Here is a 26,672-nt window from a genome sequence, read left to right on the forward strand (position 1 = left end):
GATATGCTGATCACAATGCTAACCCTAAAAAGCCCGCATTGACTGGCCACAAGACCGATATGAGTGCAAAGCAAGTTGCGCGCCTCCAAGTGCCTATCATGCGTTTTTATGAGGATAAGTTTTTCTTGCTGTGCAGAAAAAGAGGTTCCAGAGAGTAGAAACAAAACTTGAATATCAACACTCACCGGTTCACCCTGGAGGCCAGATGAATGCTGACGTTGCAAAGGTGCACCGATGATGCCAGCAGCACCATGCCAAAGGCCCCACTGACTGCTCCCACTATATGTGCCGTTAACTGCAGCAAAAGTAACAATAGGGAGAAGCACCATTTTAGAATTCTGCCAAGTGACCCAACTAACAATGATCACAACTAGCAAAATTTGACTATGGTGTGCTGAAAAGAACGCAACCTGTTTTTTACAAGAGAACCAAAAGGGTATAGATGAGAACTCAAGGAAGATACGAAGCAGTCAACTGCATGACAAATGGACACAGAAATCTAGAAAAAATTAATTCAAGGTTTTTGTTTCTAACACGAACAATTCACATGAAACTAAGAATAAAGTAAAAGAGAGTTTGCTGTGATCAGTTGTAGATTGTCATCATCAGGCTGCTACTAAGTATGAATGAGCAGATGAGCACAGTGGAAAACTCTACTTGAAATGTGTGACGAACATCAAGGAAACCGAGATGCTCAATATTTCATCATCATCATCATAAGCCTATCTTTATTTAAGTCCGCTGCAGAATGAAGGCATCTTCCTGCGATCTCCAATTACCCCCGTCTTGTGCTAGCTGATTCCAACTTGTGCTTGCACAAATGCGAACGTTGTTAATTTGAATCCTCCTCTAGTCCACTACATTTTCAGGCTTGGAATGGCGCCTGACACTGAAAAAAAAAAAGGACATTGGCAAGAGCCAGTGGTGCTATACTAGACCGGGTTCAACCAAATCAGGAAGGTCCACTAAGCTTCAACAAAGGCACTGCCTCAAGAGAACAGGAATTAGGGAATTAGTCTCCCTGGTGCAGTATTCGGCCACTACTTCCCTCATGACTCATAAGCTCAATACTATTTAGTACTACGTAAAGCTAACAGACATGAAAGCTAAGCAAAGCTTGAGGGAAACGAAGTTCTTTTGTTCAAATAAACTGTCTAATAAAATGTAGTGAAGAAGTATAGTTAAATTGACAACTTGATGTCAATGCGAACAATACCCATGCCCTCTGCATGACATGTGCTGTGGTGCCTCTGATGACGGACTGTGGTATATGCTACGTGCCTTCATTTTCTTGGGTATTTACGTACAACAGTGTCACCTCATTAATTCAAATTTCATGGGACCGGAAAAAAAGGTCCGAATTAATCGAATGCCAAAATATTGAGGGTATCAAGAAAACAATTAACAAATGCTTACTACGTCAATACGCTTTTATTTAATGAATGAATCAGCAAATCTTAATTTTATTTTGCTGAAACGCATTCCGGAGACCGCAATTCTTGTCATCTCATCACTGATTAGCGGTTACAGCGGTGAAGGCCTCGTGACTTCCTTGTCAGCACAGCTGCATCTGAGAATGCTTTTCACTACCATGCGACATCCAATAATTATTTCGCCAGTGAACTGCTCGCCAACAGATCATCCGTCCATCACAATGTAGCCAGTGCTTTTTTTTTTAGGCTTGTGGTGCAGCTCAGAACAAGCAAAAACGAAGATGGAAGGGGTAATGAAAAGGAGCGGAGAACAGGGAGCACCCACCCTGTTCTCTGTTTCTTTTCATTACCCCTTCCACCTTCCTTTTTGCTCGTTCTGAGCTCCCTGTTCTCTGTTCCTTTTCATTACCCCTTCCACCTTCCTTTTTGCTTGTTCTGAGCTGCGCTACATGCCTAAAAAAGTCATGACATACCAACTCGCCCAAACTGCTACACTTTTAGCCAGTGCTCTTCATCTTTGACAGCTTTGTGCAGAGTCAAAATGACGCTACTGTTTGCCGCAACCGCAGTGGATGAAACTGTGGTCGCTATCAACACCATCATGGATGGCATCTATGCAGTTTTGAAGGCCCGTGACTAACGCATGCACAGAGTCACTATGAAACTACTGTTTGCCACAACCGCTACAAATGTAACCGCGGTCGCTATCGATGCAATCATGCAGGGATGGCAACTACACAGTCATGAAGGCAGGCGGCCAAAGCGTTGTGATGCGTGGAGGTAAACGCAAGAATAAAGGCTTTAAAAACACAAATAGGGGACAAGCATTTCGGCGTTGCTGTCATTCACATACTATTTTCGATGATGACTATGGTGATGCGGACCCTGCTACTTTGTTTCTGTTGGATGCTGGCGCCAATTTTACTCTTTTGTGACGTATTTGCAGTGCTATGGGCTCAGCTACAGCCCCTTTATCCACATGCCAGCGCAGATAGTGCCAACCTTTGATGTGCACCGCTGTTCCCTGATTTGCCACTCATACCAGTTCCGCTTCTTCAACTTCCGCTTCTGGTGTTTCTGTTTCCGGTCATTTGGCTTCCGGGATATCTGGTTCCTGAATTTTCGCTTGTTGCACGCTTGCACCTCTATTTAGCAGCGATGTTGCTTTCGCCTAAAACTAAATGCTGGGACTATGCAAGTTCTGTTTGATGCCGGAAGCTGAGGGGGTGAACGAGGGAGAAGCGTGGAGGAGGAGGGTAGGCTGGCTAAAATGTTTATGGAGGGGCTTTAGGCTCGCCGAGCTCTGGGAGTTGTTCGAATTCACTGAAGTGCAGCCAAATACGTTTGTATTAACGAGAGTCTGGCTGCATTAAATAATGGATATGCCTGCTGGGACCAGAGAAAGAGCCTGAATTATTCGATTTTTTAAGTTAATGAGAGTCGAATTAACGAGGTTTTACTATACCAGCATCAAGAATTCATGAGGTCAGGATCTACGAAAACACTTAATTGCCATGAAACCTGAGGAAGCAGCCTGGGATTCAGAGTTGTGGCCACTATAGTAGAACGTCCAGCATGCATACTGATCTACCTATTGACAAGATGCATGGCCAAACTTCATGAAAATTCCTCTTCTTCAGGAAAGCCATGCCCTGCTAACTTTTGGTGCCAATGACATGCATGTTTAACCTCGCTTGGAAAATGTTAGCTTAGCTCACAAAAGCTTCACTCGAATTTCAAATTTCCAGCGCTAAGATGCACAAATAATTATATAGATAGTAACTCGTGCTAGCATAACCTTTCACATTATGGTGGCCACACATCTCAATGGCTGAAATGCTTCTTTCATTTATTTAAATCATCAAGCCATATCCTAAATGCACTACATCTCTCAGGTTCATGACTGCCACTTCTGAGTGTTCGATGCTGCTTATAGAACCATACAGATGCAGTGTAAGCAAATTTAGTTCTTTTTGTATGCTGATGTACGTAGACAGTAGTACCTGCGGTGCAAGACATCTCAGGTGTCAGACACCACAGGTGTGAAAAACGGAGCTGCCAAAATGATGTCCTTCTGCCTCACCTCTGGACGGATGCGTGTTGGTCAGTCGATTGTCTGTGCGCCCCGTAGGCGGAGCAACTGGCTCTGCAGCTGTGTGATGCTGTTCTTTCCCAGCAAGAGATGATGGCATAGAGCGCCCGTTGTCGTTTTCAACGTCACTCCGGCTTCCTTAATGGCAAAAAAGAGAAGAGGAAAGTGGACATGGGAAAACATTCGTAAAAAAGAAAGAAAAGTGAGGTAGCAACAAAAGTCAAACAAATGGAGTTACCACTCTGATCACGCTGCAGTATTGGAAGATGTGCAGTTCACTCCAAAAGAACCGAAGAAGGTATAAAAAGTTTTGAGCAGTACATAAAGTGACAAAACCAATATACAGTGGAATCTCGGTAAATAGAAAGCTCTTAAACGAAACTGCTGCTTAAACAGAACGCCATCCTCATGGTTGGTTGGTTTTGTATTCATGCAATGCTCTCTGCAATGTCTCTCAGTAAATGGAACTCCTGATAAATGAAACCAATTCCCCTGGTCCCTTGAGGTTCCGCTTTAAGAGAGTCCACTGTACTAGTAAGTACGGTGACATAATACAGTTCATTTTACTGCAGCTTTACCGTAGAGCTTTTACCAGATAGTTACTACAGAGTGTGACAACTTTTTTATTTTAACAACTGTAAAGGAAGATTTTGAGCTTACCACTGCTATTTGCTCATAGTTTGCAACAAGACTGTGTTTTCTGTACTGTTCAATAATACATTTCGCATTGTTGTTGACATAGTTTAATTGGCTACAGTTTTGCAAGGTGGCAAAATCAGACCACCTCACTGTAGCAGCTCACTTCAATGCTGAGATATCCATAGGACAGTTGTTATTGCACACAACAGTTGTTTTTTAAAAACAAACCAGGCAAGCAAACATGCAGTGAGTTTTATCTGCCAACACAATGACTGTGAAGTATCCAAGTTGGCAAAAATTCATACCTTACATGGCTAGTACGACAGAACTCGGTCAAAAACAAGAGAACATGAAAAACAATGTTGAAAAACACAGATTGTTTACAAAAAACATACATTGGCGAACCCTCCGTCATACAATTTAGGGGGGAAATGTTTACCTTCAGAGTCATGTCCTGCGCCAACACTGCCTTCCTGCCGGTCCTCGTCATCCTCCTCATCGTCTTCCAAGTTCTCCTGTGTACTAGAGCCACCCCAAGTGGCAGCGATTGTTGTGTTTCCTCCAGCCATGACGCTTCCTGGCCCTGAAGCACAGCAGTAAGGCAGGTCGCACGGGCTCAAGAGATTGGTCTTAGTATGCGCTGCAAACTAAATCCTACTGAGGACAGGTGGGAAGAATCCTGTGGCAAGAACTACAATAACTGTGCCAGCTGACACTTTGAATTTCCTTTAATGCTGTCACAACCCAGGAGCACACTTTGTTTTCAACATGCCTGCTAATGGCCCATAACTAACCACAAAACACTATTACAGAGTATGCCACTGCTTTCTGCTCAACACAACTTCTAGCACAAAAGGCTGTTGAATGGAGCTGCATTTCATTACATCCAAAGGCAACACAAGGTTCTCCTTTTTCTTTTTTAAAGTATAACCTACATTGTGCAGTTTAATGTCTTGAAGATGCACATTGAGTTACGAAGGACAGTGTAGTGAATGGCTCTGGATTAACCTGGGTTTCTTTAACATGCACCTAAATTGAAATACCCAAGCATTTAAGCATTTCGACCCATTTAAAGTGATGGAGAGGAATCGAACCCACAACCTCACACTTAACAGCTGAATGCCACAGCCACTGAGTCACATTGGTGGGTGTTCTTTATTTTGGGCTGGAGCTTCTTTCAGATGACTGAGCATTCATCCTATGCTCACTGCATAACGGACTTGCCACGGCTAGGCAATTGAGCAATTTGTATTGTATTTGCCACCTGACTTCATTCACCAGGTTTTCAACGTGATGCAGAGACCAACCACTAAAATTAGCAGCATTCTGTCAGTGACTGACACATCAAGATGGAAACACAACTGCATGTCACAGCATCAAAACTTAGAAATGGGCGAGTTGCTGTGGTTCCATCTTAACAAAAAACCAGCGCAAAAAAGACGTGGACAAGCAAAGAAACGACAAACAGAGTTGCGAGCCAGTGCCCATAGTTGTAGTTTTTTTTGCGTGTCTACATCTTTTTCGCGCAAGTATTTTCTTAAGATGATACATGCCACAGATCTATGTCCTACACATTTCTTTAAGTGGTAAAAATGTGGCACACAACAGGAGAAAACGACAAGAAAAGTAGACAGGCTGTCACACTGTGTTATACAATTACACCTCCATACAAAAGACTTCTTTATAACGAAATTCTCAATATAATAAAGTATCTAACTTTTTATAACTTCTCGTCTGTAGCACACCATGTATTTTGAACCTCAATACAACGAAGTGTGTTTATACAGCTAATTCTGGATATATCGAACTCAAGAGGCACCACAAGATAGTTCGATATAAAGATAACTGGAAATATAAAATGTGCCTATCTGAAGCTTATCAAGACCTCCACATGCTCGGATAGTTTCTCGAGACCACGGTGAAAGGCGTAAATTTACAAATCTGCTTCTCTAAGGTCGTGTCATACGTAAAAAAATTGACTTATTTTTTGCACATGAATGTCTGAAGTCTCTCGTGCTGCAGAATGGTCTTTTGATATACTGATTGCAACACAACTCTAAAAGCCCACATCACTCGATGGGACGCATAACAAGGTGTGCCTCGCGCGTGTTGAAGTGCTTTTTGCACATATTTATTCAAGATAAGGTAGAAATGGGCGCACCGTGGAAGTAAACTAGACTGTTGAATATGTGCTGTGTTGCCAACAGTACACTTGTACTGCAAATCGCGTGTGAATGTGCCCCGCCGTGTGTTTGCTACAATATCAAAAACATGCCTTTCAAATGCACGATTGTCACACGTGGGCTATGAGCCAGGCGGACTGTTGTGTCGGGTTTTAGAACCTTCCTGTTAAAACCAGTTGTGTTCACTTCTCGACCACCCCAAGTCCGCACATGTGCTTTTGCGAGCATGAATAAAGCGTGTTCAGCGCAAACCCCCCAATCGCACAGCGATGAGTCTTGTGTGCCGATGTCACAATGGTCTTCCTGCGAAAGTGCATATTCAGTGTGCAGTGGTTGCTAAATTTCAACTAAAATATGAAAATATGTCCAACTGGGGGTGGGGGTGGGGGCCGGATTTGTTTTGCCTGTGCGCAGAACCATAAAATGCCGTTCACAAGTAGCCCTTGTCTACAAGAAGACAAACCTGGCAGCACAGATATCTCCAGTTCAGCAACCTATGCCCGGAGAGGCGTTGAAGCGAGAGGCGGATGGAGCATTCACTACCCGCTAACGGCACTTTTCATGATAGCGTCGTCCCACTGTAAGCGACCACATCAGTCACGGGGGTGAAGTGGGTGCAAAAGCATGTCTGGTTTTGCTTCATACTATCGATGTGAAGATATCGGCGACGTGGCATGAGATCGTACTTTTTGTCAACTCCCAAATTTAACAAAATGACTTTTTTTTCATATTCAAACTTGGTTTATCCGATGGCGCAATAATTTGAAGACCTCTACAGCACTTTCCGTGTAAGAAAAATTCGACATTCGATTATCTGGACACTATCCGTGGCTGTAGCGTATGCCAACTCTGCCACCATTATCTCCTCTAGCAACCTCGACGAGACATCAAGTATAGCCTCAGAGATTACATGCTAGACTTTAATCTCCGAGGCGTTACCTTGATTGCCGCTCTATGCCTCTGAGATTTAACTGCAACTGCCGATCTTGGAGGCTTTGCCTGAATTGTGAGGTCGCATCAACACCGCGATCATCAGATCCTTTTCTGGCTCGCCTTTTCTGCCCCCCTTCCCCCCCCCCCCCTCGTACATGGCTCGCTATTGCGATTCCATTTGTTGAGTTTGCCTTGGGCGCAGCGTTCTGCTATGCTGTGCTTGTTTGTTTAGTTTGCGTTCCAGACAGCGCTCTGTTGGCTTCAACAAGTTTTTCTCGTGAAGTTAAAGATAGGCCACGTCAAATGGCACCAACAGTGCCCTCAAAGTCCGACTCCAAATGAGACTTGAGTCACAGTCCGAATGAGCCCGACTCAGCAATTGAAGAGGCCGAACTGCCGCCTACCACAACGAGCTCAAATGCAGACATCATTGATGACCTGCTGGGCTGCAATGTACCGATTCATGCCTCCATTAGAGTTGAAGACTTTGCATATGGCAACAGCGCGGTTTCGTCGTGTGCCAAACTAAGCAATGACGAAATATTTGAGCAAGTTCTTCCACTGTCAAACAGCGACTCTGACCCGGATGACGATGTGCCGTGTGCTCCGGAGCCTTCCACATGTGGATCTGACTCAAGCCTTTGCAGTCCCTGCATCGGCATACGGTGAAACTCAAAACTGGCAGAAATACAGGCGGACCTGGTTGCATGTAAGCGGAAGTGCGTGCAGCAATACATCGGCCACTTGTTCCGTGCATGGGGACCTTTTAACATAAATAGTGATATTTTTTTTATACATTTCTTTCTTCAGTCATTCAATAGTCCAGACTTATTTATGCTCCCCGTGGAGTCTGAATTATCGGTCGTTGACTGTATAATTAAATTTCCATATAACGAAGCAAATTGGCGATTTTACGGACTTTGTTGTACAGTGGAATCTCAATGGCACAATCTTCATGCGAACCGGAAAATAAAAAGTATCATTTAAAAATAGTATCATCCAATGTGAGCTCCCAGAAGTGAGAAAATATGCCCATTGGGGATAAATTCAATGGCAAAGGCTTGTGCTGTGTCGAATGATACTGCTTCGCATAACTTTGTGCGGAGAAGCAGTATCACTCAACGCCACACGAACAGCTGCCAACACACCTTTATTCAGCAACATTAAAATAGCTTGCCTGTTTGCGCTAAACTTTCTTTTTTTTCAATGTCCATAAATAAGTTATTCTGAAAGTTAAAATAAAAAGCCGCCATTTCCTCACTCAGCTGTACAGTGTCGCACTGACGGTGTGGCTGCACCGCCACAGCAGGGCGTTACCGCCGCTGGCATGCCGTGTGCGTTTTTTATTGTGGCTGTGGATTGAAGGGACACAAAAGGCAAATAAATAAGTCGACGTGGACTGTTTAGGTATCAGTGAAGGAACGTCGCAGCTTGTTTCGTGCCAAGAAAAGACTTCATCACAATTCAAATCTCCCGCCACTTAACTGGGAAGAGGTGACACTGCATATGCCATCACGGTCCTTTGCTGCTGCCAGTAAGTAATATGGTGCCGGACAGACAGTGCTACGACATTTTGTACAAAACGCAGAAAACGAGCTGCCACAGACAAACCAAGTCAAGAACGAGCGGCGGATTGGCCGCAGCAGCTGCTTTTGAACAAGTAGCGTGGACCATACGGGCATCCCGCAACATTACATGGATATTGAATTCTCTGCGACTTGCAGTTTGTGCAAGTTTCGCGAGCCAGAAAACCAGCGCAGCACTATGCGATAACGAAACTATTGAAACATAAAAGTGCTGGCGGGGCAAAGTCAAGCAAAAACGAAACCTTTTCACCGCCTGCATCGTTGTCCAGGGTAATGTCAATTTCTTTTTTCTAAGCATGAAATAGAACTGGACAGGTATCATATCCTTTCGTCTTACAATGCAATACAATAACGTTTTTATAATGAGTAGATGAGCACTACTGACAGAATTTAAATGAGTGCCTTCGTCATTGGGCAAGTACTTGAATGTCCCAGGGGAATCTCTGATCGTGTCCTGCATTTACCTCAATTTCTCTATTACTAAGGCTCTGTTCGCGATAATACAGTTACACCTCGATATACCGAACTTCATTATAACGAAATTCTCTATATAACGAATTATTTAACTTTTCATAACCTCTTGTCCATAGAACACCGTGTATTTAGAACCTCAATATAACAAAGTGTCTGTATGCGATTTCAATATAACAAAATTTCGCTTTGGCTGCCAAGGAATGCCAAGACAATAAATAGAAACTTCTGTGGATGCAGATGATCAAATGATTGAATTACAAGTGGCTGCCTGCAAATGCACCTCTCAAATTGAGGGCAGCGCGACAAGAGCGACCACCTAAGTGAAGCCGCATCAGCGAGCTTGCGGTAACGTGATCAAGTGCGCACAAGGGGTGGGCGGGTTGGCGCAGGTCTCCGCTGTGTCTGCGCATGGCTGTAAGCGCGGCTGAGTGTATACGTAGCCGTGCACCCTGATTTAGCCTGATTTAGAGATAATCTGCTGCGTGTGCAAAGAGTGGGCATGCCGGGACGGTGTGGCATTATGTAAGCTGTCTCCCTATGAGTTTGTTATTGGTGGTTGTGTAATCTCGAGTTTCAGTGACCTGTTGAAGCGCGAGACAGAGAGACAGACGAAGCATTGGATCCCTCGGTGCCGGCGCTATTCATGATAGTGTTGTTCCAGTTCGGGCAATGCTATAAACTTCAGGGGCGGAGGGCACATGAAATCGTGGTTGGCTTCGCTTAATTTGTACCGCCGTGAAGATATTGTCAACGTGGCATAAAATTGTATCATTCGTCGGCGACTCCCAAATTCATCAAAATGAATTGTTTTATCATTCAAAGTTGCTTTGTTTGACTGCCGTTAATTCCAAAAATTCTGCAGCCCTATTCCAAATAAGAAAAATCGATCGGCGGCTGTACTTATTTGCATAAAAGGTCAAATTTCAATGCCACGAAATTTCGATATAACAAAGCAAACTGCCGATTTTGCCTACTTGGTTGTATCGAGGCTTAAACGTATTGACACCTTAGATAGACCTGATCCTCCAGCACAGGTTTATCATTTTAGCTTAACCTATTATTTGCCTTTAATGTCCCTTTAACATGTTGTTCATGGGTCATCGGGATGTTATTTGGGTTAGTATACTGGAATTTAAAGCTACAAGTTTTAGAGATACCAGTAAAAGACCACTTCTGCAGTTGCATTATCTAATTTCATGTGAAAACGGGATCACAATAACTGTATGAAAATACACTGCTCTTATAGAAAGCCGGGAAAAGAGGGAAAACAAGTTATCCTGAAAAGCATATTACTTATTACGTAGAATAGTATCAATGAGATTCCACATTGTCGGGCTTAAACTGTACTGTAATAAGTGTTTAATTTGTTGCCACAATACTGACCACAGCCAATTAAGTGTGGCACAAGATGATGCAGCATGTCAAAGTGAATATCCTTAGAAAATGTAGTTCTACGAATGCATTTAAGACAAGGCAATCAAAGTGGCTTTAGAGAAATAAGCACTTGTGCTCCAAAACATTTTTTTTTTACTTAGACATAACAAGATTACTTCACTGGAAAGCCTTTGCAACCAAGTACTAAGCAGTAGGCACTAGATAAATGTTACTTCTACTTAGGGAAATAGATGCATAAACCAGATATACAACTCTTGCCATAAATGTGAATAAATGTGAACTGTGAATAGCCATTTTTCATGCCTGCTGATAAGGCAAAGCTTCTTGAGAAAGGACCACATTCAAGCTTACTGCTTTAACTTTGCACATGCCTTTACAAGGTGGACCATTACATAAAGGACTTTCCACTTACTTCTTACAAGTGTGTTCAACAAAGACTTTATGGAACAGAAAACATCATAGACACAAGATTGCAAATTGACGTAGTAGTTCTGCGGAAACCCGCAAGGTGGAGAGAAGTAATTAATAAAGGGAAAATCAGACATCTACCCATTCGTAGCAATTGCTCCAAAGGAAAACCATACGGTTTCCTCAAAAGAAAAGCCTCAGAGTTGAAGAAAAATTCGTCCTAGTTCGGGACTCAAACCCGGGACCTACCACCTTTCCGGGGCAGCTGCTCTACCATCTGAGCTAACCAGGAGGCTAGGAGATGGCAGTGATTTTTGTAGGATGAATTTGTGCGAAGCAAAGGCAAGTGCGAAGCAAAGCCAAGTGTTTGACATAGTAGTTTTACGGAAACTCGCAAGTTGGAGAGAAGTAATTAATAAAGGGAAAATCAATTGCTATTCAAAATCAAAATCAAAAGCAACTGCTACGAATGGGTGGATGTCTGATTTTCCCTTTATTAATTACTTCTCTCCACCTTGCGGGTTTCCGCAGAACTACTACATCAAACACTTGTCTTTTTCGTGCTGTCGACAAATTCGACTACCATCTGCTAGCCGCCTGGTTAGCTCAGATGGTAGAGCGGCTGCCCCGGAAAGGTGGTGGTCTCGGGTTCGAGTTCCGGACCAGGACGAATTTTTCTTCAACTCTGAGGCTTTTCTTTTGAGGAACCCGTATGGGTTTCCTTTGTAGCAATTGCTACGAATGGGTGGATGTCTGATTTTCTCTTTATTAAAGATTGCATATTGTAACTTTAAATGTATAAACACTGCTCCGCATTTATTCACCATCAAAGAAACCTGTCACTGAGCTTGACACAAATATCTTCTTAACTGATGTGGTTGTGTTCCACTAAGAGAAAAATGCAAAAAGCTTGCATGTTGCAATTATGGAATGAATGAAAGAGTCCCAAATTTTTTTCATAACCGTTTTATAACATAGCTGAAGTGGTGCCGGCACTATGATGCACCATGAGCCCTAGAAGCAAATGGAATGCAATTTTTTTTTTGCTATTGAAGAGCAACCATTTCAATATTCAGAAAGAAATCAAAACTGTATTTTTCCAACGATTGACACCTGTTTTTTGTAATTTATTTTCTGTTTTTCGACTGATATGCAATTTCATGCGTTGCAAGACTTTTTGTTCCCATTTGGCTTTTAGCCTTCCTGTATCTTTCTGTACGCACTTTATTTCTTCATTTTCATTATTTATACTTATTGTGTTGCATTGATTTCTTGTATGTATAATTGAATCATTCGTATATATAAGTATGTATATGTGTGTATTATGTGTATATAGGTATATATTTTTTTGCACTGTTGTCTGCTGTGCTCGTGGCGCCAGGGGCCTAGTCAGGCGTGTATAGTCTCGCCTTTTGCTCCGGCGCCATGACAATCTTGTATTGTCAAAATTGTAATAAACTTCAAACTTCACACTTCAAAGACACACAAACTAGTAGGTATTGTGCAATGTGTTGATTTGATGCTGTGTTTGAATGGTTGTGCTCGCCATCATTATTTGAGGTTAATGGATGGCGCAGAAGGTGGGTTGATGGGCACATAGTGGACTTAACAATGTGAAGGCTTTTGATGTGTGCCCTCCCCAGGTGACTCAATTTCTATTCACTTCTTACACTTCTCAAGTTACGATGCACAACCATGGCTTGATCAAGCAGTTACACTCAAAAGACAGTACCAGGATGGAGCAACTACTAGCAGCCGAGGCAAGGCTAGGCCTGCCATACAGCCATCTTTTCTCCTCCTCTTTTTAAAAACTATGTTCTATTTAATTTTGGGCCACAAAACACAGAAATACAAGTTCAAATAAAGTGAAGGACGTACCAAATGGCAATCCCTCCATGGGTTCAGAGCTAGCAGAACACGAGCTGGGACTTCGCACATCCTCATTGTGGGAGTAGGAAAGGAGCTGCTTACTTCGCTCTTGCTGCAACAGCTCCTCGAGGATAGCCTTGTCTCGACTTAATCCCTTTGACTCAAGGTTGGAGGACGAGTTCTCCTGGGTAAAACAGGAACAGGCCATGTAAAGAAGCTCTGACTGCATTCAATTCTCTGATCGTTTGCAGAAGGTGCAGCTCGTCTCATGTTCTGAACCTATTCAGTGATAGGAAGCAACGCTTCTTTCCACTACAAACAGTCAAACCTCGTTATAACCTATAGTCGGATACAACTTTAGAAAAAAGGGGGCGTTTACTCCTCCGACGCGGATGTACACGAACAGCCACCAATGGGCGCGCACTCTGGACTGACGTCATGCGCCAGACGGCCGGTGACCCCGCCGTCGGAGAAGATGGCCGCCCGGGCTTCGAACTGGGCGAAGTCGCGTCAGCTGTGCGCGTCGACGCCTCGTCACAGTGAATTCCCAAACTGTTTGTGATTGTCTATCATGCCGGAAATATTACTGCGAGTTTACGACGCCTCATTTGTGCCGCGTGCGTTTATTCCAAGCCATGATCCGGCGAAGAAACATTGAAGCGAGCATCGCTGACGCTGCACTACGCCTTGCCTGAAAACAGGATCCCACGGCGACCGCTGCAAACACATATCCTGCTTGTTTGTTCCATGTCTGTTTTTTTTTTCCGCTCCCGAGAGAAGTTACGACGAGAAAAGTTTGCCAAAGTCTGGTGCCTACTGTCAGCGGTGGGTGTGTTCCTGTACTGTGCCGCTGCGTTTCTCGTCGGACGGGGTGAAGTGATGGAGCAAAACCATGCTCAGGAGAAATGAGAAAAGCGTGCGCGCATGAAACAAACCTACGAGCGTCTCAACAGAAAATATTTGCAAAAGAAGCCTCCAACGCAAATATTTGTCGCCGTCAACTTAGCGTGAACGATCGTTTTCAGTAGTGAGATGGCCGAGCATCTAATGGCCGTGCTCGTGCGTTGTGTGGCACCGTCGATTGATTGCTTTCCACCAGTGCTCACCGTGCGCGCAAGCTGCAGAATGCGTGGTGTGGCACAGTCATGCATAAGTTGTGTTGCCAGCGCTCGACATGGTTTCCCACAACATAGCTTCGCGCTGTTTTTCAATTATTGTGTTATGTTGCAATTAAAAATTCCCAAGACAGTGTTAAGAGAACGGTTGAAAAAAAAAAAAAAAAACATACGAGAAGGTAGGCACAGCAGCTTGTGAACCCGCTCCTATAATACCTCTACCCAGGTCTGTTTGTAAATGTGTGTATGTTTTCTTGCGTTTGTGATTTTTTTTTATTTCGCACATTTCTTTATATTTGAGTTTTTCTTAGTTTTCGCGTTTGTGTGCCTGATTCCATGCATGTTTGCGCATACTCTTATTTCTGTCCTTTTATTTTATATTAGCATTTGTTTTTGCTAGTTTTCTTTCAGCAACGTCTTTACACATTTTCATTAACGAATCTCATTCAAAGCACTAACTCCTGTACACTGCAGGGCTGGCCTCTTCCATCTCATTAAAACCTTTCTCACTGGTCTACCTCGTCTTCTCAATCAGCCTACTTGCTGTGTTTTCTGTCCTTCCTTCTTGTGTTGTTGCTTCAATGTAATTAACCAACTTGCTCAAAACAAATTTTGATCGCCTATGAAAACAAAGCTTTAGAGATACATTTTCGTAAAAGCGTCATGTGGGTTGCACAGCAACTTTGCCTCTTACCTTTGTTCATGTTTATGCATCAGTACATGTGGCAGCTCGCCAGAAGTGCACATGAAAGGCTGCATATTGCAAAGCAACATCGTTCTATGCTGTTGCATTTTCATGCATTCAGTCTTAGTAAACAGACGGTTTCGCTGCCCATCACATATGATGGTAAAAGTTTTCAACACGAATAACATTGTGCAGTGGGGAATCATTTCCTGTGTGACGCTTTCGTCGTTGCAAAGGCATTTTTCTGTGAATGGAGCCCAGCGAAGCAGTGCACTGAGAGCTTTTGCAACTTTCACCATTCATTACTTCACAAATGTCATTGTCTGAACCTGGCTGTCCATCAGTATGCCGATGGCTTGTGAATTAAATAATTGCCTCAATAAAACACATTCAACTTCACTCAGCATATTTCAGTACTAACAATGCTAGCAGAGCTATTCAGGGTGAATAATTGTGCTTACATTGGTGTTACTTGCCCGGTCAGATAAACAAATACAACAATGGCTGTGGCATGACTGTGATTTGATGTGCAGACTGCAAACAGTGCCATTCAAGTGTGCCCTCGACTACTGCTATTAATAGTTACCCGAATGAGTATGTTGGGCCTCACTAAGCTAATGATGCTTGGTAATTGTTGTCTTATTCGCATTACTTGCCTGGGTCAGATAACCAGGTTAAACAATGCCACCACATGAACGGGCTTTTTCATGCAAGCTGCCAACAGTGGCTGTCATTTTCGTATTGATTGCTGCCACTTCACCAACAGTGGCGACGACATGACTGCGCTTTGACGTGCAGACTGCTAATGGTGCCTTCCAAGTGTGCCCTCGACTACTGCTATTAATAGTTACCCGAATGAGTATGTTGGGCCTCACTAAGCTAATGATGCTTGGTAATTGTTGTCTTATTCGCATTACTTGCCTGGGTCAGATAACCAGGTTAAACAATGCCACCACATGAACGTGCTTTTTCATGCAAGCTGCCAACAGTGGCTGTCATTTTCGCGTTGATTGCTGCCGCTTCACCAACAGTGGTGACAGCATGACTGCGCTTTGACGTGCAGACTGCTAATGGTGCGTTTCAAGTGTGCCCTCGACTACACTCTAAGAAAAGCTTACACCCTTTGGAGTGCCCCTTCTGCCACACAACAATAATCGTCATCTGCTTTAATGCGTTTCCTTTCTTTAACGCTGCGAGCCCGGTACTTTCCAGTAACGAACGGCATGCGCGTTATCAGCATGATAGCATTCCTGACAGGAAAGTAGCGGGCGCGGCATTTTCAAGAAAGGAAACGCATCAAGGCAGATAACAATTATCATTGTGTGGCAGAAGGGGCACTCCGAAGGGTGTAAACTTTTCTTAGAGTGTACTACTATGAATGTCTACCTGAATGAGTATTTGGGGCCGCACTAAGCTAATGATGCTTGATAATTGTTGTCTTCGCATTACTTGCCTGGGCCAGATAACTAAAATAAACAATGCAAACACATGAATGTGCTTTCGAGTGCAGGCTGCTAAGAGTGGCTGTCAATTTCACGATGACTACTGCTTTTTCCTGTGAAGCTGGATAATGGCTGCCCGAACGAGCATTTTGGGCCCCACATATTTATTCAGGGTTAATAATTGTATTTGCATTCAGATTTTCCAGCATTTCAGCACGATCTGTGCAGCACATTGCTTTTTCAGAATTGAGCTTCTGTTAAAAGGAATGTGTCACCAAATGAACTGCTTATTTATTTGAGAGGTTACGGGAGAACGCTTGGCTGCTGCGAACCCACCGGCGAAATTTGGGTAGCCCTAATAAGGGCTGTTCTTTCATTAATAAGAAGCTGTTATTCTTCACTGAGTGGCTCAATGCCGGACAGCTCGCAGTCGGAGTCGCTTTCTTCACTGTCATCTTCACCCAGCTGGATGATGATGGGTTGAATATGGTCACTCCCAGATGTATCAAGCCTGAACTTTGCCTCCAGATCCATCACGTGGTGAATGTTCTTCTTCCAGTCTTCCGCCGTTACACGCTTTATTTTTTCCCTCAAGACGTCTTCGACCGTAGACAGCTTGAAATCTCTGTTGTCCGCAGCGATGCCATTTTTCACCTTTGCCCACACAAGCTCAATGGGATTAAATTCGCAGTGGTATGGTGGGAGCCTGAGTACAATGCAACCGGCCCTTGCAGCTGCATTGTCTACGATGTAGCTCAGAAAGCGTGGCTTTACAGATGCTACCAACTCAAGCAGCTGCTTTTTAACCATCCTTTCGCTGTAGGTGATGTTTTTGCTTTTGAGCCACTCCTGTATTTTTTCCTTCTTCCAAGCTGTCGTCGGTAATTTCTCTTCTCGCCGGGAATGATAAGGTGCATTGTCCAAAACAATGACGCTACCAGCAGGCAACTTCTGCAGAACGTTGTTGAACCATCCCTCGAAGCGATTGCCGTCCATTTCTTCGTGGTAGTCGCCCGTTTTTTGGCCTCGGAATATATTTAAGCACCCGTCGACGAAGCCATCCTCGCTGCCGATGTGCGTCACAATCAGGCGCTGGCCTTTCCCAGAAGGTTGTTTCAAACCCGTCGACAGACCATTTGCTCGCGCATATAGGCGTCCGCGCTTCTGCACCACGGTGTCTGTCCACACGATCGACCGAGTGTGTCCCGCCGTCACCCATGTCTCGTCCAGGAAAAAGATCTTTCGGCCTTCCGCCCGGTAGCGTTCCACGTCACGAAGGTAGCGATTCCGCCATTCAGCTATGTCATCGCGGTCGATAAGCAGCGAATTGCGGCTCCTCTTCTCGTGCTTGAATCCGATCTCGACAAGCAGACGACGCACAGTACACCACTTCAGTGATGAGAGATTCATACGCTTCGCGAACTCGTTCTTTATCTTCTCGACTGTCGGTATCTCGTTGCGGCGAAAGAAATCGTGCACACATGACCTCAGCGCGCACAACGTGAAGCTGTCGTACTTCGTGCTGCGTCTTCTTTGCTCCGCATTTCGTGGGCGCTTTCGCGAGGGCGTCGACAGTTTGCCACCCGAAATATGCGATGCTTTGTCCTCCCTCCTCACCTTGTACACGGTGCTTTCGCTGACACCGAGCATCTCGGCGACAAACTTGGTCGTGGCCTCCACGCTGTCTTCAGGCTCCCTGTTACGCCAATACGTGTAGCAATGGAGGATCATATTGCGTGAATCGCTGTTCAGAATGTGGCCACTCTTGTTCTTGTCGAGGTTCTTTGGTGGTGTGGACATCGAGGCTACACAAGGCTCGTTTGGCAACAAAGAATCGCATTCCGATGTCACCTCGTTGGGCTCCATGTCGGAAAGTTCGCACGGAATGCCTTGCGCGAACTGGCGAGATTTCAGGCTCGCAAAAAAAAGAGAAAAAAAAAAACAAGGTAAAAAATTTGTGAAACACAAAAACAAAAAAATATAAATTTTATGCTATTTAACACCATTAGTGTTTATTTATTACGATAAATGAAGCATTTTCGTACCTTTCCTGCCTCGAGTATTCACGCCCCAGGTTTGTAATGGTTGCGATAAATGCATTGTTTTATATAAGTACTTGTCCAATAGCAACTGATTCACTTTAAGCTAGGAAAAAGAGTAGTAAATGTGCCGTGTACATGTAAACAAACGCAAAATCCATGCAGAGCTGTTCTTTCTACTTTTGTCACTTGCAATGAAGCGAAAGAGCAGACGACAGGAAGCATTGTGGAAGGCACGGGGTTATTTTTTTGTCGTGATCCGGCATGTGCTGTAGCACATGAGAGCTCTACTAAACCAGTCATCAAAATACTAAAGTCTTTGTTTATACCGAGCATTGCGCGTTTCAGAAGCACGATTTCTTTAGCGGGACTATTTTAGTCGCGGAGGCAATCGGCTGTCGCGCTTCGGTCGTCTGGGCGGGGCCTCCCCTTTTTTCTTAAGTTGTATCCGACTATATGTATCCCATACATGTTATGAGCATATATTCATTACATGCTGATATTGGTGAGAAACGCTATAGGTTTACTTTGTTTTATCAGGCAGTAGGTTATAATTGTGTTCATTATATCAAGGTTTGAACATACTTAATTCATTTGTAGCATCATCATTCCAACAGGTTGGGTAATGTACAGCTTAAAACAGTGTTTCGACTTATAAGAATTTGTTAGTTTTTATTTAACTACAGTAGACTTTTGTTAATTCGACACTGGTTAACTCCAATTTTTCATTTAATTTGACCCTGGCCGAAGGTCCTGGCTGGTGCCAGTGTATTTCTATGGGCCCGAACTTTCATAACTTGAATCTTAAAACTGGCCTTCGCCAGATAATTCGAACTTGACCAGTCAGCACGCACCTGCATGTCCCCTATGGTGACACCAAATGCCACCCCTTTAATGCAACCATCTGTGTCGGCGGAGCTTACAGGACAGTGAATGCACTGAACAATCATCTCCTTTTGAAAACACCTATTTCTAGCCTGCCTTATAAAGATTTTCAAGCAATAACCGTAACTCACGATGTCTGCTTTGTGATTACGGTATTTACTTGATTCTAATATGCACCCTTTTCCTTTTTTTTTCTTACTGCAGGAAAATTGGGCGGAAAATTGCCTGTGCAGTGCCATCAGAAACGATACCAAACCATGTTCATGGCAATCATACTGTCACAATGTCAGAAACAGGGGTCGTAGAGCGCTATTCAGGAGGCACAGCGGCAGGTCGCCTTTTTAATACCGAGTGCAACTGTGACTTCTTCTTCACTGTGCCTTGACAAAACGCTAATGGCTACTCGCGTTGTCCTCTTCTTCATGGAGTACTGGCGCGGCAATATTCTTTACCGCATGGCAAAAACGTATTGCGGCGAAACAGACTTAAGGAATGTTGTTGCGCGGTCATTGTTGCGCAAAACATACTAGACCCTTGCCCATTTTTTTTTTTTTGCTAAGAAACTGCGTGCATATAAAATTTCCATTTTGCTTAGATGCTGTAATGGCATTCCTATGTTCATTTTCTACTTTGGACACATATAAAGTGAACGTGTGTTTGATTCAGGGACACATTAGAATCGAGAAAATACAGCCAAATGAATCAGTGGTATGTTGTGGTGTTTTTTCTGCGTCTTGTTTAATTCAACCTACCGTATAATTCGATTATTTTCGTCGGTCCCGTCAGGAAAGCATTAGGGAAGTTGACTGTATGAAGCGAAACAAAGTATACACCGCCCTGCAAAGACAGGAGCTTTGCTAAACTCCCCTAAACAACAAAAGAAAAAGAAAATGTTCATTCAGCTGACTGTAACAAAGAGCTACAAGGGATACTCACATGGACTACTAAATAAACTTGGTGGAAACTTTAAATAGTTTGACAACTTTCCTTTCACAGATCAACCTTTAATTCTGTTAATCTATGTAATAAACTTAAAGTGACTGGTTGGTGTGTCAATTTGCTCTTCTCTAAACCCCTCTACAAATAGATCTGTAAACTTTTTGTATTGAAATTTTACAGCACCCAATTTACAATAGACTTCATAAGGTGTATGAATGTTCAAAATTCGTAACTCTGGTAACAATGCCCAACAAAACATGACATATTTATTTAACCACATTGAATTTCAGTTGACTTAGTTGAAGGTTTATCATTGTATTAATAAATTGTGCTTAAAATTATGCATAATTTCTCTAATTAACTGACTGCTGCATGCTACAATTAAAGACTATTTATTTTTTATTGGGATATCTGCCTGGCAGTTTTTAAATTTGGGGCGTCTTATCATGCTACTTATTTAATATTTGCTCATATGTATAACAATACTGCAACAAATCAGAGAAATTCTACATTTCCATTGCACTTGAAAGTGAAATGGAAGTCTGGACATGGATAAAGCTTTTTTATAGAGTTCATGCCATGCATGGTGAGGAGGGTACCTGATGTCACAGTTTCAACGTTTAGGCTCTTTTCAGTCATTCTGTCTTTATGTTTAGACAAACTTTCCACACTAGTTTTGTGGTAGAACAGAAATTGCACAGTGCAGTCTGCAGAGGAATTAAGAAATTTTTAATTATCATGATTTCCCTGTACTCAGCAAAAAAAAACGCACACTATAAAACCCAAAAATATTGAGATAGTGCATGTTTGTGACTGCTTTCAACAACTTTTTCTATGGTGTCTAATCCCACACGATTTCAATTAAATCCTGAAACTCTTGTAACTTTCCTCACTCTATCTTATCAAGAAAATAAAATAAATTCCACAAACCAAGGGTTTAGCGGGCTGAGTTCGTTAGAAAATTACAATTTATATTCAGATGCAGGGAGAAAGCTCTTATTGAGCCTACACATGCCTAAAAGACAGTATTAGGGGCCTATTACTAGTATCTTTTATATGTGCCTAAAACAGCATCTTTTAGTGCCTAAACATGTGGTCTTGCGCAATGACTAGATTTGTGCAAATAGAAACATGGTCACTTCAGACTTTTAACGCTGCTCCATGTGCCTGCATGATGCACACTATGCCACCACTCTCCCAGACAATGCTCACCATTATACACAACACCGCTTGTGACAGGTTTGAGATCCCTGCTTTAGGGAAGCATGGTCATGCCACTTGTCACTCACATGTAAACGATTGCTGGTCTTGGTGCTATCATACAGATTCTTGGGCAAGGTCACATTCTCCTTTTTGGTTGGAGAAAGGGCCGCATTGGCATCTGCCAAGGTCCCTCTGGGGCTCGCTGCAGGGGGCAGCAAGTGTTGGGGCCCTTCGGGTGCAATGCGGAGCTGGTTCTTCGCCAGTGGTGCCTGGCTCGATGCAAGCTGTTGCCTCAGCAAGGACAGACGCATTCGCTGTTCCTGCAGCTGCTCTAGGTTGTGCCGCTGCTTCTGCTGCTCCTTTCGCAGGTCAGTCTCTCCACTACATGTGATAATGCAACACGTCACTGATGGAACAGCTGTATATATGTCTTCATCGCTCAGTTGTTTACAGAAAAGAATAAAAAAATTGGGATAGAACTCCCCACTGGGGAACTATCGTATAGTGCATAGCATTCTTTGGAATCATTACTTATGAAGCTTATACTGTATTTACTCACATGATGATCTCACTTTTTTGTCAAAATTTGATCCTAATTCAGGGGTGCAATCACTACGCAGGTTAAATTTCCCATAAAAAAAAAAAAATTTTTTTCCTTCCCGCATTTGCTGCGGGATGACAACAGGTCAACAAACAGGTGGCTGCCGCTATAACAGTGTCGGACACCACAACAAAAGTGGCAGCCGGCGGAGCAAGCTGAATGGGCCGATCGTGTTTTTTTTTTTTTTTTCCTCCCGAGTACATTATGCGCATTGAAACAGTTCGTTCTGTATCAGAAATGAATATTATTGTTACTATCGGCAAGTTTGCGGCAATAATGTAGCCACGTCCACTATGAGGGAACAGAAACAGAGATGGGCGCATTTGGCTGCCAGTGACATAGAAACACATGGTGGGCATGCTGCGAAAACAGCGGCATCCCTAATCTATCCTAATACGGCATGTTTCCGCTAAGGGTGGGCAAATAGCTATGTTACAAGCGTCAGCATATGAATAGGGTACCCTTCTAACGCATCAGTGTAAACGTGGCTACTATTGTTGCCGCTCGTGATTAGTTTCGTGCCCACGAGTGCAGACGAGAAGAATCAAAAGGTGCCTTTTTTGTTGTTGTTGTTAACCACAACCATTATAAAGCCTACGAATAATAAAGCCAAGGCAAGTTTGGTTAAGTTCGGTTGTAGCTTTTTTTTTCATGGAAGTGCTGAAAGTGATGAAGGAAATGAAATGGGGCATCAGCTTAAGAACGTTTGATGAGTGCAGACCGCTTGGTATGTCTTGAAGAGTCGTTCGCATAGCATTCGATAGCATTCGACAGATGGTAAGGGCGATTATCATTAGCTAGACCTGGCAGACAACATATCGCTGCAGCAAGTTCGGGGCGAGATCATTACACGGGAAAGAAAAAAAAAAATTGAATTTTGATGACAAAATTTAGGGGTGCAATCATTACGCGAGTGTGATCATTATGCAAGTAAGTATGGTACTCTACCCTTGAAACCAAGACTGCTGTATTTTAAGAGATAAGCAGCTCCAAAGAATACCATACAAACTATGACGATCACACACTTGTTTACGTTCCAACTCTTCTTTTGTAAGGGCTCTCTGTTGTTGTAGTGCTTTCTTTCTCGCATAATTTGCCTGCCGACGCGTTCACTTGAGTTCTAAGGTGTCCTCCTTATAAGTTTCTCTCTCTATGAACACACTTGACGGTGAGCATCCCGTGACAACATGTCACCAGCTACCGCACTCGCAGCACTGCTCATTCTGCTAGGCCTAACCAGTGCTGCTTTGTTGAGAGTCGGCAACCAAATTTGTCGGTTCTTGCCTAACCAACATCGTGAAAACTTTGTTCAATGAGGCATTTTACTGATAAAAATTATACTTTCTGTAATCTCGTTCGGCAGGACATAACGAACCACTGGTTATCTTCTGTTATACAAGCAAGCAGGAATGAGTTGGGTTGTGCTGTAGCTGATGCAACAATGCCCCTCACCTTGATGACACACCACTCCTTGGGGCACTAGCTGCAGGATCAGCACTGCCATCTTGGAATGAAGCAACTAGGGACTGTAGGTACTGCAGCTGACTGCGTGTTGTCTGGAGCTGTCTGTGGGCCAGCAACAAAACAAAGCATGATGTAATGCTTAAAATGAACACTCAAACCTGGTCCGCTTTCCAGGAAAACCTCCAGGAGCAGCAAGGTGCAAAGGGTCACCAGTTACTATGGCCTCATCGAGAATGTCACGATTTGTCAACGTTTTGTTTACGTAGTCAACAACTGCTGATAATGGGCTGCAATGGTTGCAATAATGGTTGCAACTTCATACTTTTTAAGCTGCAGCTACACGAAAAATGTAGCTTCCCAGCTCGTGGTGCACTCAGCCTCGCGTGGCTGATTCACAGCTGCAACAGCGAGACCTTTGCAAAATGGCGGCATGCGATAGTAGGCAGTTTGCATTTCCAACCAACTAGAACACGTCACTCTCATGTGCAGAATCCACGCAACGGTTCCCACTGATAGCACAATATATATCAAAGCCTCCTGAAGAAAAGAAATGGCAGCAGCTGCACTCACAGTTTTGAAATGGCACGTGATCGTAACCATTTTAAAGGAGCCAAGATGCCAGATTTCATTTTTAGGACAATGTTACGCACAAAATACCGTAACTTAGCATGTATAGCTTGTCCCCAAAATTTAAAAAGTTTAACAATAAAGTCAGGATGTGGGTTATATGCGAATTTCGTCTTGAGGTGTGGCCTTATGGCAATGCGCGCCTTGCTGCCATGAGACAACATTTCAAGGCAAGTTTTTTTTCTCAGGTTTCGTTTTTCCGAGGGAAACCCACCCTCTCCTCTGCATCACGCTGCCATCAAGCCACCTCTTAAGGCCAAGTTCTTCACCATTCAAAGTTTTGTTATCTCCTAGGGAACCCTACCCTCTCCCCACCCTTGCGTGCTGAAGCTCATTCCTCCCCTTCTTCATGGTCGCCCATTCTTCTCTTTACGGGTCACCATTTTACTTTCAGTAGTTGGTGAACAATGCACGCAGCGCCGGTAAACTCTATTTCCGCGGCACTCCCTTGGTTTGCATGAAGTACTTTGTGATACATCTGAGAGCCAAATCGCCGTTGAGCTCTTCAACTTGTTTGCATTTGCTCCATCGCCATTGTGCATATGAGGGCCACTCCATTCGTGCTGCCATAGTGTGGTGTGAATGCTAGCTGTGAAATGATCTGATTCATATCATGTCACGTGACTTATTTGTTCGCAATCATGTGCGTAGTGTGAATCCAGCTTTATCAGCATTGCCAAAGAAGGGGGGGGGGAAGGAAGGACAGAACCTCTGGTCGAAGATTGACGTGGATGAGTCATGCATCCGCGAATGGAAACTGTTTCTGCAAACATTTGAGTGTTGCATGCAGTTATTTCCATCGGATTTCATTCTTTTCTCTGAGGGTACTGGTTATATGTGGTGGTGGGTTCGCACAGAAAAATACAGTAGGCTTTCCTTTTCCATAAAAATTTGCAGTTAGGTGAAGAAAGGTGCCAGAAACAAAATGTAGATACAGCAAAACCTTGTTAAATCATACCTGCTTAACCCTTTTAGGGTCAATGATGTAAATATATGGCGCCACAAACAAGTCCAAAATGGTCGATGCTGTATATTTGCGGCGCTGTCTGTATGTTTAAAAAGCACGCCAATTCCCTAACTTTTGCTTGGCTGGCATGTGCTGCCACTATGCGGGAATACCGGGAATTTTTTTCTTGTGCCTCTTTCTCTCGGTTTTCGTTGCATGGTTTGTTTGCTCCTGTGTGTCTACTACCGCTCGCGCATTGGCGTGTGCGCGGACATGCAGTGGTTAGTTTGGGTTTTGTTCCTCAGGTGGTTTTGGCTTCTTGCCCTCGAAAAACTGATGGCTATCTCATTCCTAATCGCTCAAAGGGTGACCGCCTGTTATTCGCTCGCTTATTGCTCACAGGGGTGCGCATACAAAGGATGCCATCATGCATACGTTTCCTTTCGCGAAAACTAATTGCCTCTGTTTGACGATAAGATGAAGGATTAGCGGAAGTTTGTCACATGTTTTGCTTTTCAGGCGCACAACCACACAGTTTTCTTGAGTGCATTCACCTGTGCAATTCTATTAAGCTATCAACGCAAATATTAATGTAAGAGCAGGATCATTTGAGACTTGCGAAATATTATCATATACACATTTTTCTAAGCCTTTGAACGATGTGTATAACAATGCATCAGTTTCTTTAATTCTTATAAGTTCATTTCCTATTTTTATTGTTGTTATTCACGAATAAACAGTACAAATAAACCAACACAACATATATTTTTCTCACTTTACGGTCACCCAAGAAAATTATGTAATGTATTTTTTTAAATAGGTCTCTCCGAAGAATTTAAATCTGCAATAAGAAAAATCCACCCTGGGCAGTCACATATGGCGAAGAAAATCGACCTTGAAAGGGTTAAGCAGTAGTTTCCCCGACTCAACGGCTATTGAACATAATGCATTTTGTGTCCGCATAAACCACACCAGCTTATTGCGTACATATTGGTTAATGTGCACTGTTTCCACTTTTCGTCGCGCAATCACGGCGGTGCATTGTCCCCATTGGGCAGCCCGGCAGACTAACAAGCCTCAGAAATCAGAACAATGACCTCCGAGTGCCCTGTGCATTTGTGCATGAAGCCACATCAACATCAATGTCATTTCGATGCCGTGCCAGAGACTGGCGTCATGCCGAAGCTTGTATAAAAAACACCGGTTGCTCAGCATAGAAGAAAAATTGGGCATTATTCGTGCTATCGAAAGTGGCATAAAGAAGTTGGTGCTGGCGCACAATAGAAATCTACCATTGACTATGGTGTGTGGCATTTGGAATGCAAAGAAGTTGCTCGGCAATGCTGCGGTGACTGCGAAAAAATGTCGGCTAAGAAGTTCGACTTTTTGCCAACGCCGTCTCTGTGGTTGCCGAAGTGCCGCCTAATGACAGTAATGAGGATGGCATGGAAAATGACAGCACAGGCGATTCAGGCCTGACAGTGGCAGAAGCTGCGTGTTACGTCAGCTTCATGAATGCAATTGTCGCGACGGGAACAGCACCTCGCAATAAAATAACGTGCCCTGCGACTTCTGCAGCGCTACTGCGCCCGTGCACAGAGAATATGCAACGCCAATGAGGAATCTGCCATGCGAGTATTTGCCGAGAAGAAGGGGCCAGCTGAAAAGCTGGCTTGCAATTTCAGCAAGCTTGAGGCTGCTGTCATCGCTGCTA

At 43.6% G+C, this 26,672-nt stretch overlaps 1 protein-coding gene across 7 annotated transcripts in view; it reads right to left on the reverse strand.

The window, feature by feature from the left end:
- The window catches only part of LOC135896952 (pericentriolar material 1 protein-like), a 115,490-nt gene that overhangs the window by 53,885 nt on the left and 34,933 nt on the right, over positions 1 to 26,672 (reverse strand). For all 7 annotated transcript variants that reach the window (XM_070535176.1, XM_070535174.1, XM_070535177.1 and 4 more), the window contains 6 exons: positions 23,374 to 23,487; positions 21,407 to 21,701; positions 13,022 to 13,196; positions 4,604 to 4,747; positions 3,517 to 3,663; positions 186 to 295 (listed from right to left, as the gene is read on the reverse strand). In XM_070535176.1, coding sequence (XP_070391277.1) covers positions 186 to 295; positions 3,517 to 3,663; positions 4,604 to 4,747; positions 13,022 to 13,196; positions 21,407 to 21,701; positions 23,374 to 23,487 — 985 coding nt within the window. The remainder of the gene's footprint in view (positions 1 to 185; positions 296 to 3,516; positions 3,664 to 4,603; positions 4,748 to 13,021; positions 13,197 to 21,406; positions 21,702 to 23,373; positions 23,488 to 26,672) is intronic.

Source organism: Dermacentor albipictus, chromosome 3, assembly GCF_038994185.2.
Source record: "Dermacentor albipictus isolate Rhodes 1998 colony chromosome 3, USDA_Dalb.pri_finalv2, whole genome shotgun sequence".
Taxonomy (NCBI): Eukaryota; Metazoa; Arthropoda; class Arachnida; order Ixodida; family Ixodidae; genus Dermacentor; species Dermacentor albipictus.